General features: G+C 35.5%; 1 protein-coding gene across 1 annotated transcript; it reads left to right on the top strand.

The window, feature by feature from the left end:
- The first annotated feature begins 4,114 nt into the window (after positions 1-4,114).
- Positions 4,115-15,971, top strand: LUM (lumican). Its single transcript, XM_074226567.1, has 3 exons — positions 4,115-4,427; positions 8,702-9,583; positions 15,120-15,971. Exons 2-3 carry the CDS (start codon positions 8,716-8,718, stop codon positions 15,272-15,274), a joined length of 1,023 nt encoding a protein of 340 aa, XP_074082668.1. The 5' UTR covers positions 4,115-4,427; positions 8,702-8,715; the 3' UTR covers positions 15,275-15,971.
- The last annotated feature ends 1,461 nt before the right edge of the window (positions 15,972-17,432 follow it).

Genomic DNA, 17,432 nt, shown 5'->3' with positions numbered 1-17,432 from the left:
TCCAATTTATCTGACCACTCCTTTGCTATATCTTTATCCAGGTCATGCCTGAAATAATAGATAACCTTTATATATCATAGCTATATATCTTTAGGAGTGGTGAGGGATATTTTGAACAATGTGAATGGCTTTAAAATATATCAATAAAAATTAGGGAATAGATTATATGGTATCCTCTTCTTTATATCATAACTAGAGATTGAAACTGTTTCCCAAATGTCTAAGTAGTGCCCACTGATCCCAAGCTGCCTATTGCTTCAATTCCCACTAAATTCCTATCTTCCAGTCAGAAAAAAAGTTCTCAAAAACCATTCTAAGACAGAGTCAAGGGTAAGAAGGAAAATATACTCAAAGAAACAATGCATCAGTGGATCTATTAGTGAACAATCTAATATTTACCATTCTAGTTTACACAAGAAATATTATTTAATCACCTATAATACTATTGGCCAGTAAATTGGTGAAGGTAAAGATGCAGATTAGAAAAGACATAATGCCCAAAGCTTCAAGGAATATATATACTTTAGATAGGAGCAAGATGAGAAGTAAGAAAACCATTAAGATGAAATTTGTATAATATGTACAATATGAAGGTATAAGGGATGGGAAGTCTGGAGTGAAGGTCATTATCAAAATGCTAATCTATGTGTTCATTCCTATTCATGTATTAAACATACATATTCAATTGCCTACAAGAAAATTCTTTCTCTGTTTTTAATAACTAACTCAAATTGATTATATCTAAAATGAACTAATTTTCTTCCCACTTAAACCGTTCTTCTTTCAAATCCCTTCTTTCATACTGAAACTCTGCATTATATCCTCAGAATTATCCTATAAGAGATGGCTTTAATCTCTTTATCAATTTTTCAAATCATAACTCTTAATTTTATTTCCACAATATCTCTCATAGCCTTCTCCTTTTATCTATTTATACTACTACACTAGTTTAGTTCCATATCATTTCTTTTTGAACTATAGCTATCCCTTCCACATTGTTAATTTAGGGACAAGGAACTCCCTGAGATCTGGAAAATCAGTGTAAAATTTTTTAGCCCTTTGCTCATGCCAGAGAAGAACTCTGAATTATTATGGTATTAAAAATAAAATGTTAACAGTATACAATACTATACATATATTTTATGCATTTCTAAATTTCAAAACTTTTTTCTGTGTCATCTTCACATGATGCCTGCAGTTTCCACAAAACTTGCAAAAAATTCTGATTTAATTTCCTGTGCTCACCTATGATTTATCAAGACCAGAATAGGGAAAGTCACAATTTGAAAGGGATAAGTGAATTGGAAAAGCCTCTAAAGGAATCTCACTATTTCCTGCCTTTTGTCTCTAATTCTTCCTTTATTCAAATGTCAACATAAGTTTCCTAAGGCAAAGATCTAAGCATGTCATAAACTGTTTAACATTTTTTAAGTGTAGGGTCAAAGAAAGGGTCACTTCTTAATAGATAAGATATCAAAGGATATGAAAAGGAAAGATGGAAAGAAAGAAAAAGAGGGATTGAAGATGGAAGGGATGGAGTTTAAAAAGAAGGAATGAAAGGAATGAAAGAGGGAGAAAGGAAGTAAGTAAGGGAAGAAAGGAGGAAAGAAGGGAGGAAGGAAAGTAGAAAGGGAGAGGGGATAGAAGAAAGAAGAAAAAAGGAAAGGAAGAAAAGAAGGAAGGAAGGGCACGAGGAAGGGAGAAAAGAATGGAAGAAGGAAGGAAGAAAGAAAGAAAGAAAGAAAGAAAGAAAGAAAGTAAAAGAAAGGAAGGAAGGAAGGAAGAGAGGATAGAAAGGAAGAAAGAAAAGGGAAAGGGAATGTAGGATAAAAGTTGAATTGGCAGGAGAAAAACAAAGGAAGGAAGAAAGGAATAGAAGAAGGAAAGAAGGAAAGAAAGAAGGAAGGGAGGAATAAAAAAGTAAGGGAAAGAAAAAAGGAACAAATAAGAGGGATTATGTTCCTTCTTCATCTCTGCCATGCAGTGTCTCTGTTGTCCTTCAAGTTCGAGTATTATCTTATTCATGATGTTTTCCCTCATCTGACAGAAGTTGGTATTTAGAGGCCAAGGACTTAGGTCCAAGGAGCAGTCCTTGTTTTACCCTTGGATGAATCATTTAAACTTTTTTGGTTTCCAGTTTCTTTAACCAGAAAATGAGAATGTGGAGCTAGATGAGTAAGTCTCATGGATGTTGAGGTAGAAGCAGTGATGAGGTGGTAGCTGGGTCTCTGAAAAAAATGTTTTCATGATATACATCCAAGTTTATCCTGCATGAACACTTTGTCCATCACTTTCTTTAAGGTCAGATGACTCAGCTATATAGTAAACCAGGCCCTGACTTGTAGCATTTGCTGATTTCTAAGCTATAAGTGACCACAATTGAAATTTGGTTTTGGTTTCCATGAACTGGTTTGAGTTAGCTCCGGCACACCCTTGTTTACATCAGAAGCTATCTGAACCGTCCAAGGTGCTTCTTCTTTTGCAGATGAGTCAATTGGGGTTTAAGGAGATGAAACACATGCAGGGAATGTACATCAGGGATGAGACTGAATCTAAATACTCTTATTCTAAAGTCAGTGATTTTTCCTCTAATACGAAGTTAGTCAGTCAACAAACATTTATTCAGTGTAATTCAGGGAAAGTCAAACACATGATTCCTACCTTCAAGGAGATCTCACTGTAATGAAGGAGACAACATGAAAATAACTATAGACATATAAAATGTATATATTACATGTATATGTAATATATGTGTAATATATGTTTGTGTGTGTATAAATGAAAGTAGGAGGCTCTAGGAATAAAAGAAATGATTTTGGACTGAGTCCTGAAGGAAGCCAATGAAACCAACATGTCCTTTCTATTTCTAAATCTTCTTCTCTCTTCTATTTATTTGTTTCATCTTTTAAGATCAATCCACTACTGCCTTTTTTTCTCATTGACATCAGAACAAGGAATATAACCACCTCTGAAGTTACATGATGGTTATCAGCATCCAAGGTGGACCTCTGAAGATGAAGCAAAAATATTATCAGAGAAACATGTTAGGAAGAGAAGATGAGCTTGGTTATATCATAAGGATAAAGGATGACTGGTGGACAGATTATTAGTATCTTTATAATGTCAAAGTAAGAGTCAGGAAGGCTTCCACAAATATGTGGGATTTTCTCAAACTCATGGGAAGGTATAGCAAGAATATAAGAAAGGAAAGAAAGGACCATAGATTTAAAGCTGAAAGGGATCTTCAAGGTCATCAACCTTATCCAACTTCCACAATCATCAACCTCCTCATTTTTCAGCTGAGGAACTGAAACCTAGAGAGTTTGTGGCAAAATTTGAACCCATATTTTACTGACTCTAAACCCAATACACTGTCTACTATCTACCCCTGGCTATTTCAGCATGAATGTGCTGAGGTTCACAAAAGTTGAAGAGAATACAAAATTGATAACCGTTTCACTTGATTGATTATTTGAATATACACAATTTTACATCATCCCTCATCACCATCATTTCATTACTCCCCCTTCAAAAACAAAGGATGAACAACAACTCATTTTTTTACATACTCAAATACTGGATTTATGTTCCCAGAGGATCCTCCCTGGTAGAATTTAAGTTCCTTGGGGTAACTTAGCAATTATTTTTTTTGTCTTTTCATCTCTTGTACATGTTATCTTGCATATATTGAATATTTGTTAAATTCAATTGACTCGAATTGGATCAAATAAAGTTGACTTGGATTTTTTATATCTTAGAGATGCTAGAGTGTGTTTAATTTGAGTCATTATGTCTTTCTTTGTAAATACACACTTATCCTGTCATTGATGTGGTGTAAATTCAAACCAGTCAGTGAGAATGAGTAAGGCAACTGACAAAAAAAAATGTATTTTTTTAATGACGTTAAAATCAGAAAACTTAACAGGGAGAACTGGCTATAATTGAAGTGTGAAATACCCACATCTTGACTTGCATACCTTCTGCAAAGATTGGAGACTGCTTGCAATCTCTATTTATTTCAATGCATATCTTTTCCCCATTCCATAGGGATACGAGCTGGGCTGTCCTTGGATAAGGAGCCCACCTGCACTTCATTAAAGATCAGAACTTGCTCCTTCCACACCAGAGGCTCAACCACGATGACATAACTCCATTCAGAGGATTGACTGGGCTGGTGTTCCCTACCACACACACACATACACACGCGCACACACACACACACACACACACACACATTCACACATAGACACACACACACACACACACACACACACACACACACACACACACAGACACAGCTACACAGCTCTTGTATCACCAAGAATCTGGCAGTCAGTTCCTTTCTGACAACAGTTCACGGCGTGTTTGGAGCTATCCAGATCCTTGTTGCGTCTGGGAATTCAAGACAGCAACTTCAAGGCAGTAAGGTAAGCCCTGCTGAGTGTTTTAACTACAAATGAGAGAGAGAGAGAGAGAGAGAGAGAGAGAGAGAGAGAGAGAGAGAGAGAGAGAGAGAGAGAGAGAGTTGGATATTTGGTAAGAAGCTTGTCCCAAGAACAGAAAATATGTCCCAGCAACTTTGCCAGTAAGAGGGAGAAAGCACATCAAAGTTTTGTAGTTGCTTTCACATTTTCTGGAAAATACCTTTCATGTTTTATGAATGAGAGAAGTATACACAGTATTTTCTGTTTTATTGGGGAAGGGTACTTTTTAAGAAGACTTTATGACTGGAAGGAGGGAATGATGATATTATTCAGGATCCAGAGCATGTTACTGAATTTAGAAGATTTTTATCTCCTCACTGTTTTCACTGGAAAAACTTTTAATTAAGGCAGAGGACATGTAAAACAAAATCCCATGTAAATATAAATCAATTCATTATTGCTGCAAATTTATATTGAGAATATAAAAAGATCTTTGGTGCAAGGTACAGAAATAGGAGATCTTCCATAAATTCTCCATCACCTTAGAATCACAAGTTCATAGATGGAAAGACACTAAAGGTTATCAGTTTAAGACTTTTAGTTTGCTGAGTTAGAAACTGAGGCACAGAAAGATTATGTGATTCATGTAAGTCACGCATTTGAAATGGGATTTGAATTCAAATTGTCTCAATCAATGTTTGGTGATCTATTCACTATATTACTCAACCTTCATTGATTTTCATTATGTTTTGAATATGTGATTCCTGGGATATTTCTGAAAAGAATATTTGTAGAAACCATGGGAAAAAAGTAATACTAGCTAATGCCTATAATACTACGAATATATAGAGAGCTTCAACTTTTGCAAAGGATTTTATATTGATTATTTCATATAATGCTGCTTAGTTTCTAACCCACCTTCTTTCCTTCCCCCCACAATAGTACTTCTTTTAAAGTCAAAAACATTTGGAAAAAATAACAAAAAAAAAATGAAGGACCAATATCCAACCTCTTGGAAGATTGATTAGAAAGTGCCAGGACTGTTTTGTTTCATTCTATTTCTTCCCACCAATATTCAGCCCTGACCAAAAACATGAAATCATTTTTCTTTCCCCTCCTAGGATATTCTAGGGATAATTTCTGCACTGAGAATGTACTGAGTTGAAGTGAATAGATTATAACAGCCTTTAGGTCTTTTCCTGATCAAGAAAGACAAATCTTTCTGATGCAGACTGATAAAGACAAGTGTATCTGAAGTGTTGATTTTTGGGGGGGAACAGGGAGATATCACTAATGGTTTATTTCATTACAACACTGTGCAATTATTTTAGTCAAGTCTGGGAAGGTAGCACAATCTACTATTTAGCATCCACATTCAGAATACTTATATTAATTTGTTTAACAGATATATTTGATGATGAAAGTATTTCATGTCTGCAAATGAAAAGATGCATGTTCTTCACACACCCTAATTAATTACAGATGACTTGGAGAGGTATAGTAATGAATATCATGTTACCTTCTCACTTTTCGTACAGAGAAACTTGGATCCATCTTATTTTTAAATTGGCTCAGCCAAACACAGGTTTTGTTCATCCATAATTTTCCATCTTGCAGACTCAGTTCCAACACATTCCCTAAGGCCACCATTCATGTTGCATGCTGCATTTGATCCTGACCCTCCTGATTTCACTAAACATGTGAGAGTAGCCATAAGTAATAGAAAAAACTGAGAGCCTACTCTTGGCCCTTTTACTAAATGTCTTCACTTTCCAGAGTCTCAGTTTCCTCCACAACCCCTACCAGCTTATTAATTACATAGTCTTACCCATCTCTGCCACAGATTAATGAACTATAATGAATACAAATTTTTTCTTTCCAATTTCTGATTCTCCCTCCCCATTCCCATTTCTCATCCATATTGTCTCTAAGATTTTATTATATCTTTGACTTTAGTGTCTTGGACCTACAACTGGAGAGGTCTTCATAATTTATCTGGTCTGACTCCTCATATTACAGAGGAGAAAAGTTAGGTAACTGCCCCAAGGTCACATAGTTTCTAAAGATTATAGGACAATATAGCTTGATATATAAAGAGCTTCTGAGGTAATTTAAAAACTTTTAATTTTATAATTGAGGAAACTGAGGCACTGAGACAGTAAGTGACTTGCCACATAAGTAAATATCTGAAGGCAGATCTTTCTGACCCCAAGCCCAGCACTCTATCCACTGTTTCAAGTTTCATCTGTTCTGCTTCTATGATAAAACCCAAATTTTTGCTCAAATCCCATCTCTCTCCAACTTCTCTCTCAAACAATCATTAAATCCCAAATTGTGACTTCTGCCCATGAAGAGTTTGGAAGAATACCAGTTGAGAAGCTGCAGATCCCTGAGAAAAATAAGTTTGCATCACACAAAAAAATGATTAGGATATATTTCCCTCCAGATTTTTCAGCTTATCTTTGCAAGGTAAAGGCATCATTTGGGTTTGCATCATGTTCAACTCCAACAAGTTAAATCTGCTGAAGAATCCCATTGAGATTAATGACAAAGCAACTAATCCCATCCCCAAACATAACCTCATCTTGTGTAGTTCCTGACCCTTCAATAATGCAAAGTAGCCTTTTCCAAAGGAGCAACATAGGGCATATACTGCCTCAGTGGCACAGGTGATATTCCTAGATCTGTGCTCTCAAAGGAGGAATCTTCCCCAGCTGAAGAAATTCCTCCTGATGCAATACTGAACTTGGAGAGCAGGAATATTTTTATTTTTTTAAATGTTGTTAACTTTAATTCTTTTCAAATCAATGACCAGTCATTGGGAAGACTCCAAAAGGGCACTGCATGTTTTCTGGGGAAGGTCCTGGAAACCAGACTGGAATAGCTGTTCTATGCACAGCCCAGAAGGGGGCACAAGAACATCCAATATAACTCATTTACTTTCTCCAGCAATGATAAAATGAAAGTTGTTCATTTAAACAATTTTCCTCCTTTATCATAAATGACAAACTTGGGATATTTTTTAACATAAATAAAATGGGATTTAAATTTTCATAAACAGTCTAAACTAAACCCAAAAGGGAGATAATCCTACCTTGTGCTTTGAGACAGAAAAAAAGAGAACATATCACAGTGGAGGAGCTCTGGTTTTAGATTAAAACCTGAGTTCAAATCCTAGCTTTGCTATTTATTATTTATGTGATGTCGGACAAGTGACTTAATATCTCCAGGTTTCATTTAATTGTCTATAAAATACCAAGGTTGGACTCGATGATCTCTAAGATCCCTTTAATTTTCTAAATATATGATTGTATCTCCTTAGGCTTCATTTTGATAACAACAATACTAATAATATCCAGGATTTATATAGCTTTTTAAAGTCTGAAAACCACTTTACATATTTTTTCTCATTCACTTTTCATAATAATCTGAAGAGGTAGTGGCAGATATTCTACCCATATTTACTGAAGAAGAAAGTGAAATTTCTAGAGGTTAAAGCAGCTGCCTAGGATCAAATTAGTGACTAAGGCAGGATTTGAGAGCTCAGGTTCTCTTGACTCCAGTCCATCCCTATATCCAATATGTTGCTCAAATGCTTCCTTCCAGTTTCCATTGATTGTAAAACAAGGAGATTAGGTCAGAAAATAATATTTTAGCTTTTATATATATCATAATTTATGTAGTAATATATATATATATATATAATATACATAAATAGCAATAGCATATATACCAGAACTTTAAAACATATTAGGATTTAAATAGCAGTTTAGGTTTTTCAGAGCACTTTATGAGTATTATCTCATTTTATCCTCACAAGAACTCTGAGAGGCAAGTACTATTATCATTTCCAATTTACATTTGAGGAAAATAAAGCAGTTGAAGTATTAGTAGTTTGCCCAGGGCATTCCACTTACTGAATAGCTGAGATCAGATTCAAACCTTACTCCAGAGCCATTGTTCAAACCATTTTTGTGCCAACTAGTTGCTTCTAAAAGATGTCCTCTATGATACTTTTTGTTCTATATTAAAGATCCTTTGATCCTAAGCCAATGATTCTCCCTCAACCTCGGTTTCTTCATCTTCAAAATAAAGGAGAATGAAAGAGATGGTTGCTCTATATCTGCTATTTCAAATCACTCATCTGTCTTGGGTCTCAGTTTCTTATTCTGTAAAAAAGGAGGTGGATTTTTGGGATTTGGGATTTTTTTCTAACTGCAGATCCCAGATCCCATGTTGTAATACATAATGAATTTTATTTTTTCCCTTTTCTCCAGAATACTTCAGGAAGATGCATTTAAATGTACTCCTCATTTTGGCATTGATCGGTGGCATCAGCTGCAACGATTACTATGATTTTGATTATCCTTTTGGCATGTATCAGCTGTCTTCAGCAAATTGTGCCCCAGAGTGTAACTGTCCAGCCAATTACCCAACAGCTATGTATTGTGATGAAATAAAACTGAAAAGCATGCCCATCATACCTCCTGGGATCAAATATCTCTATCTCCGGAACAACATGATTGAATCCATTGAAGAAAAGGCATTTGAGAATGTCACTGATCTCGAGTGGCTCATCCTTGATAACAACCGCTTGGAAAACTCCAAGATCAAAGGGAAAATCTTCTCAAAGCTGAAACAGCTCAAGAAACTACACATCAACCACAACAACTTGACTGAAGTCGTGGGACCCCTTCCCAAATCTCTAGAAGACCTTCAGCTGTCCTATAACAAAATCACCAAGATCTCACCTGGCCACCTTGATGGTCTCATCAACCTGACCTTTGTCAATTTTCAGCACAACCAACTTAAAGAGGATGCAGTCTCAGCAGCTTTTAAAGGCGTGAAGAACCTTGAATATCTTGACTTGAGCTTCAATCAGTTGTCCAAGTTGCCCACCGGGCTTCCCGTTTCTCTGCTGACACTCTACCTGGACAACAATAAGATCAGCAATATACCCGATGAGTATTTCAAACGCTTTAGCACCCTGCAATACCTACGGTTGTCTCACAATGAGTTGGTTGATGGTGGAATCCCAGGCAATTCTTTCAATATCTCTACTCTCATCGAGTTGGATCTGTCCTATAATAAACTGAAGAAAATTCCAGCTGTCAACGAAAACCTTGAAAATTATTATCTCCAAGTCAATAATATTGATAGTAAGTTCACATCTCTGTTCATATTTCATGGATACACTCACTATGCTCACAAATACATTTACTATCTGCTTAATCCACACATATCTGAAGGATCAACCTCTTGGTTCAAAATCCCTGATTCATTTTAATAAGGGGGTTGGATTAGATGCTTTCTGAGATCTATCTACGATCCTTTGAATTTCTAGAGCTCCTATGAATTTCTAGATGATCTTGATACAAATGGTCTGGACATTTTGTTGCTGCTGAGTCATCTTAGTGTTGGACAACTCTCCACGACCCTATTTTAGGATTTTTTTTTGTTTCCTTTCTGAAAATAGCCACACATTATTGATGACACCTAAAAATCACCATAAAAATGATGACATGTCTATTTCTGGCCAATGCACTAAAAGAAGTATCAGTATTTTAACTTTAAAAAAAATGATAAAATTCCCAAGAGATTCAGAAGGGTCAAAGAAAATTCAGTGTTTACTTTATCAAGGTAGTATGATAAAGTGAGATGAATGTTTGATCTGAAATTGGAGAGTCTGAGTTATTTCATACATACACTCAGGTTTCAATTTCCTCTTCTGGAAAAGAAGATTGTGTCAGGGGATTTTCAAAGTTTCCTTTACTCTGAATCTAAAATCCTTTAATAGATTACATGCAAACTGCCTTTTCTAGGATATAGTAACTTAAGGACCATTTTCCTCATTTATTTCTGATCAAGACTTAAAAAAAAAGAATAGAATTTCTTCCTTTACCACGTATGATATTAGAACTCCTACATCCCACATCTTTAGTCACCATCAGTAATGACTATTGTGTCTCTCTCAGGAATAGCACTCTACTATCCCCAGATTTTAGATGAAGTTGGGGTGAAGCAGAGCTAAACCCTGATTGGGAGAAAAGGATGCATATATTTAGCAATTAGCTTCTTTCCCTAGAGGCTGTATATTGCCCTGGAAAAATCACACATTAATATCATCTATATTCTCTTGTATTTTCCTTTATTTTGTTAAATATTTCCCCAATTACACTACTCAAGAATATTATCCTACTGCCTTTTTAATAATATTAATAATGATAATCATTTATATTGTACTTCAGGGTTTACCAAATGTTCTGTTGACAACTCATTTTAGCCTTGCAATAGCCTATAGGAACAATAGGAGTTGTCATTCTCATTCTGTAACTCAGAACACTGAGACTTCAATAAGAAAGAAAGGACTTGTACTAGGTCACATTAGTAGTAAATGTCAGAGGTGGGTTTTAAACTCTAATGTTTCTGATTCTCTGATCAGCAAAGGAAACAACACAGTATTGTGGAAAATGTGTTGAACTGAAAGTCTGGAAACACAGGAGCTTAAATTCTGCATTTGACAATTACTTAATATATGACCAAGAACATAGACCTAGTCTCTATTTTCTGAAAATGGCATAGATTTTTTTTATTATGATGAATGGTAGAACCATCTGTTTCCTCCTAGATGAAATAATGAGTGGTCACAAAATTCATCCAAAACCATATTTTAATAAGTGAAAATATTAAAATGAATAAAGGAATGGATATCTTATCAGTTTATAGAATACTGAACATAGAATTAGAAAATAAGTTCAATTCTTGATTAGCTGTGTGATCTTGTGCAAGTCACTAAATTTCTATCTGTTTCAGATTCTCTTTGGTAAAATGAGGATAATCATCATATCTATGTCCAAGATCTGTTGCAAGCACAAAATCTCATGATAGATGAGGTTTTGGGCCAATCATTTAAGTTCACTCCGTCTCATTGTCCTCATTTGGAAAAGGGGATAATAATAGGACCCTTTCTCCCAGAGGAATTTTCCAGAATACTGGGATATTTGCAAAGCTCTTTGAAAACCTTAAAAGGTCTAAAATAAAGTCTTAAAGTCTTTGTATATATTCATCTATCTGTCCTTCAATCTCTCTCTCTCTCTCTCTCTCTCTCTCTCTCTCTCTCTCTCTCTCTGTTCATGTATCCATTCAACCAACTATCCAGCTATCCATCCGTCTGTCTATCCTTCCTATCTATCACTTATTTATCTCTCCCTCTATCAATCTATCTATAATCTCTCCATCCATCCATCCATCCGTCTATCTGTTTGTGTGTCTTTCTGTCATTGTGTTAATGTTCTCAGCCTCAAAAGGCCTAGATGTGATATGGTAGAATTTAAAGTTGGTTATATAGCCTTGGACAGCACTAAGGTCAAGTAACTCAGATTCATATTTTCACTAATAGGGAGCATAATGAACAAAGTACTCAGAATTGGTTCCTATAGCTAGTTCTTCAATGAAATACTTAAATTAACTTGAGCAAAGTAATTAACTTCTCTGAACCTCCATTACTTCATATGTAAACTGATAAAGGAGCACTGGAGAAACTTTAGGGTCGATCCAAGTGAAAGCATTCCACGATTATAGGGAATTACTTAGTCTACATATGAGGAAGAATATATTAAGATCTTTAATGTACTGTTGATAGAGTTGGGAAACCATGGTTTTAACTTTGAAAGAAGTCTTATTGCTTATCAGGTCCATTTTTTGAATCCCCTTATTTTATAAATGGAGGGACTGGATCCAGATAAGTTGAATTACTTGCCCAGGGTCACACAATTAGTTAAACCTCTCAGACAGGGTTTAAACTAAGGTTTTCCTGCTTCTAGGTCCAGCACTTAATAGTTGAAATCACAGGTGTGATGAGGTGTGATATTTATTTTAAAATGGAATATTTGCAGCCTTTATATTGGAAAACAGTATTAAATTTAGTTAAGAGATATGGATTTTTCCTGACTTACTAACCATATGACCAGGGAAAAATCATTCACCTTCTATGAATCTTAAGTCCCATCTTTTTTTTTTTTTCTGGATAGGTGAACACCTGGAAAGAAGGGCAATTCCTTTCTAACTTACTGTTCTTGAGAGTTACCTGGAGTATTGAGAGTTTTTGTCATTTGTCCAATGTCACATAGACCAAATATATCAGAAACAGGGCTTACACATAGATCTTCCTAATTCCAAGGTCAACCCTACGTACACTATGCTATGGTTTTCTATGCTTTACAAGAATTTATTTGTAAAATGAGGAAAATGTTAAGTACTTAGACCATCAACTTCAAATGCCTAGGAAGATGTGAATTACCATTGGTATCAACTATTGTGATTTCATTGGCACAAAAAATTTCTTTTGTGGAGTTTCCCTCTACCGATGCAGATTTAAAACTGTTCTGAAGCTTAAGAGCCTCAAAAAGCTTCTTGGAACAGTAAGAGGTTTAGAGATTTGCCCAGGGTCACCTAGCCAGTATGTATCATAAGCAGAACTTCAATGTAGGCCTTTCTTTTTTTTCCTTAGGTTTTTTTTTTTTTTTTTTTTTTTGCAAGGCAAATGGGATTAAATGGCTTGCCCAAGGCCACACGGCTAGGTGATGATTAAGTGTCTGTGGCCAGATTTGAACTCAGGTACTCCTGACTCTAAGGCTGGTGCTTTATCTACTGCATCACCTAGCCACCCATAGGCCTTTCTTAAGGGCTGAATCCTTATCATTTATATCACACTGCCATGGTAATAGTAATAGTAATAGTAAATAGTAGAAAGTAATAATAATAGCAATGGCAGTGATTGTGGTGGTAATAGTAATGATAATAGTACCAATACTTGGAGTGGTGATGTAGTAGTAGTAGTTGATGATAATGATAGCACAGTGGGTTTGTCATCAGGAAGACTCATCTCCATGAGCTCAAATCCGGCCTCAGACACTTACTAGCTGTGTTATCTTGGGCAAAGCAGTTAACCCTGTCAGCCTCAGTTTTTTTATCTGTAAAATGAACTGAAGAAGGAGTCACAAAAAGTGGAACATGCTTGAAATGACTGAATGGCAACAACAACAAATAAAAGGGAAAGTAATAGTAATAGTAGTCGTAGTAGCAGTGGTAGTAGTTGTGGCGGCGGGAGTAGTATTAGTAGAGATGATGGTAGTGCTAGTAGTAATGTAGTGGTCATGGTAGTAATAGCAGTAGTAGCAGCAGCAGCAGCAGCAGCAGCAATAGTAACAGCAGCAGCAGCAGCAGCAGCAGTAGTAGTAGTAGTAGTAGTAGTAGAAGTAGTAGCAGCAGTAGTAGTAATGTAGTAATGGTAGTAGTAGGAGTAGCAGTAGTAGCAGTATTAGTATTAGTAGTAGTAGTAGTAGTAGTAGTAGTAGTAGTGGTGGTGGTAGTAGTAGTAGCAATAGTAGTAGTAGCAGTATTATTATTATTATTATTAGTAGTAGTAGTAGTAGTAATGTAGTAATGGTAGTAGTAGGAGTAGCAGTAGTTGCAGTATTAGTAGTAGTAGTAGTAGTAGCAGTATAATTATTATTAGCAGTAGTAGTAGTAGTAGTAGTAGTAGTAGTAGTAGTAGTAGTAGTAGTGATAGTGATAGCTGTAATAGCAATAAGCCCTGCAGATATTCTTCTTAGAAATATTTGGCTACTTCAGCATATTAAAATACTTAAAAACAACAAATGTGCATTTCTTTAAGTTTCTATAGTTCAGAACTCGTCCTTGTCAGCAGGCTCTTCTTTATTCTCCAATCTTAATGAGTAAAAGTTAGTAAAATGTCACTATACTGTGGAATTTTCAGTTGGAAACAAATGGCAGTGTTGGGTTGTCATGACTTGACATTATTATTTGGCAAACAGTAATTATTCTGTATTATATCCGGATCACCATCAAGTCAAGGGTGTGCTGCATATCACAATAGACAATCATAATGAACTTTTCAAGTGCACCACAACCTGCTTGGGGTTAGATTAGGCTGCTGCTAATGCTGCTCAATTCTGTGTCAGATTCCAGAGTCTCTGATGAGTAGTGACTCTTGTATCTTTAGCCAGGACAGTATGGAAGCCAGCTTCAAAAGTATAGAGTTATTACATTTGGATACTATAGTGGAAAGTGCACTGACCTAGGACTTGGAATATATAAATCCTGGTTCTGATTTTGCTGATTAGAAATAATTAGCTATATAATACTTTAAGGCTTGTTTCCCTGGAATAAATTCCTTGACAGGTAAGATAGTATTGAAAGTGTTTTTGTTTTTTGTGTTTGTTTTATTTAACTTTGTATTCCCTCATTTGCCTCTCTAGACCTCGATATTTTAATCTGCCTTTCAGGATTAATAATTCCTATGCTCCTTGCTTCAGAGGATTATTGAAAAGATCAAGACGGCACATATGAAAAATGTGCTTCATAAACTGAAACGTATGAAGCATGCTAGAAGGAAATGTGCAATAGGAAGGATCTCAGAGACTTCCTATGACAACTTCATCATTTTATTAGATGAAGAGGAAATTAATATCTTGGAAAGTTTAAGTGACTTATCCAAAGTCACACAGACCGAATAGTTTAAGTCTGTTTGTTCACATAGGAGAAAACTAATTTTTTTATTGCTGCTGAACATTAGTAATATATTCAATATAATCATAGGTTGTTCCACCAAGTAAACATTTTCAAAGTCTGTACAAAGCAGATTTCTAAGATTCCCTATTTCTTGTCTTCCAGAGTTTGAAGTGAAGAGTTTCTGCAAAGTTCTGGGTCCTGTATCCTATTCCAAAGTGAAACACCTACGACTGGATGGAAACCTCCTCACTCAGGCTAAGTTGCCTTCGGAAATGTATGATTGTCTTCGAGTCGCCAATGACATCACACTGGAATGAGATCTTGGCCAACCTTGGATTTCTATATTAGTGTTCATACTAGAGATTTATCTAGAAATAACACTTTACAGTTAGGATTTCCAAACAAAGTCATTATTCTCTTACTATTCATTGATGTTTACTACTAGGAATTTTATGATCTATGGAAAATGTTTTGTAAACATTGTAACTGACTTTTTTTTACAAAAGAAATAAGATGAAAGGCAGGCCTGCTTCATCACAAATACACACATACAGACAGCATTGAGTGCTTTTTGTGAATTTTGTTAACCTGGCATATCAGAAATTTCCCAAATGTCACCCTTTTTAAGTGACAAGGAAAGCAATGCATTTTTAGATATTCAAATATTAACTTAAAAGGCCCAAAGACAAAAGCATCAAGTCAAAGTAAACCCCTCTCACTAACCTCAATTCATTTATTTCTTGTATGTTAAAGCACAAAAAAATGATATTTGTTAAGTTGAATTAAAGTTTCCACTAGTAAATGCTTATGTTGAAATCTACTTAACTAAAGTCATGAAACCAATGAATGGATGGAAGTATTTTCATTTTTAAAAAAATTATTGTGCACTTACGTAGTGAGATTTTTCTCATTTAGAATGATTTTTTCACTGTAAGTCATTTATACGTTTTTCTGTTCAATTATTTGCATGCTATGCTTAATACACTATTTGAAAAATAAAACATAGCAAAACCATTATTGTGTCGTCAATAGCCTTTTGAAAGATATTTCGACTTTTACAAAATTTAGATGGTGGGTTATGTTTCAAATAGTTGAAGGCTTTCAATGCTTAATAATTTGAATGGAAGACTACTTACTAAATAAAGTGTTCCTTACCTTATGGTCTCAATGTGCTTTTAAATTCAAATTATAATGTACAAAATTGTTTAGATATTAATCATTTGGGGGTATCAAGGATACATTTAATTATTTGGGGGGGAGTGGCAATAGGAAATTACATAGGTGAACTTTTTTTGTTGTTTGTGATTGTTTCATCATTTCACTTGTGTCCAAATCTTTGTGATGCTGCTTAGGATTTTATTGGCAAAGATACTGGAAGTGTTTGTTATTTCCTTTTTACATTTTACAAATCCATTTTACAGATAAGGAACTCAGACAAACAGCGTAAAGTGACTTACTCCTGTGTTTCCCTAATAAGAGAAACGACTTGCCCCCAATACTTATGACATAAGAGAGATCTGGATCAGTGTTTTCAGCCAAGTGCTCTGAGAAATTTGAAGGGTTTCATTTCACTTGGAGGTGGGACTGAGGAAGGCTACTAGGTGGTGGGTTAGAAAGATGGATGGATTTTAAACAGATTGAGAAGAAATAGGACCAAGTTGTCCATTCCAGGAATGTGGGGGAGCTGGGGTTGGGAAGGAGTGAGGGTTGGAGGGGACAGACTGAATAACTGGAATAGATTATAGTCTTGTTTAGCTTGAATTTTGAGTACTCAAAAAAGGAATGATGTGCATAAGGCTGAAAAAGGCAAGTCTAAGTCAAAAAGGCAAGTCGAAGTCAGTCCATGGAGCTTGCTGACTGTTAAGACTAAAACTTTGTTGTTGTTGTCATTTTTCAGTCATGTTCAACTCTCTGGGATCCCATTTAGGGTTTTTCTTGGCAGAGATCTTGGAATTGTTTGCCATTTCCTTCTCTGGCTCATTTTACAGATGAGGAAATTGAGGCAAACAGAGTAAAGGGACTTGCCTAGGGTTTCACAGTTAGAAAGAGCCTGAGGCCAGAACTGCCTAAGGAAGAGGAGTCTTCCTGACTCTAGGTCCAGTGCTCTATGCACTGCAACACCCAGCTGCCCCTAAGACTAAACTTTATTAAATCAGCAAGAAATTAGATTTTTGAATAAAACATTAACCTGTTTAGAATAATGTGCCAGGAAGATTACTTGCAACGGGGTCAAGAATGAATTGGAGAAAAGATAGACTAGAGTCAGGAGGATGAGGGAGGAAATAGTTGAAGTAAAGAATGGAAAGGATCCTCAACTAAGTTACTAATGAGAGAGAGAAAAGGGAATAGAGGTGAGAGATGTGTAGACGTAAATATAGACATACATACAAACAAATTTGTTTATATGTGGATATGCATACATATATATATATATATATATATACATATACACATATTTATGAAGCTGCCTATGTT

This window comes from Macrotis lagotis, chromosome 2 (genome assembly GCF_037893015.1).
Source record: "Macrotis lagotis isolate mMagLag1 chromosome 2, bilby.v1.9.chrom.fasta, whole genome shotgun sequence".
Classification (NCBI taxonomy): Eukaryota; Metazoa; Chordata; class Mammalia; order Peramelemorphia; family Peramelidae; genus Macrotis; species Macrotis lagotis.
This window is presented reverse-complemented; position numbering and strand designations above follow the sequence as displayed.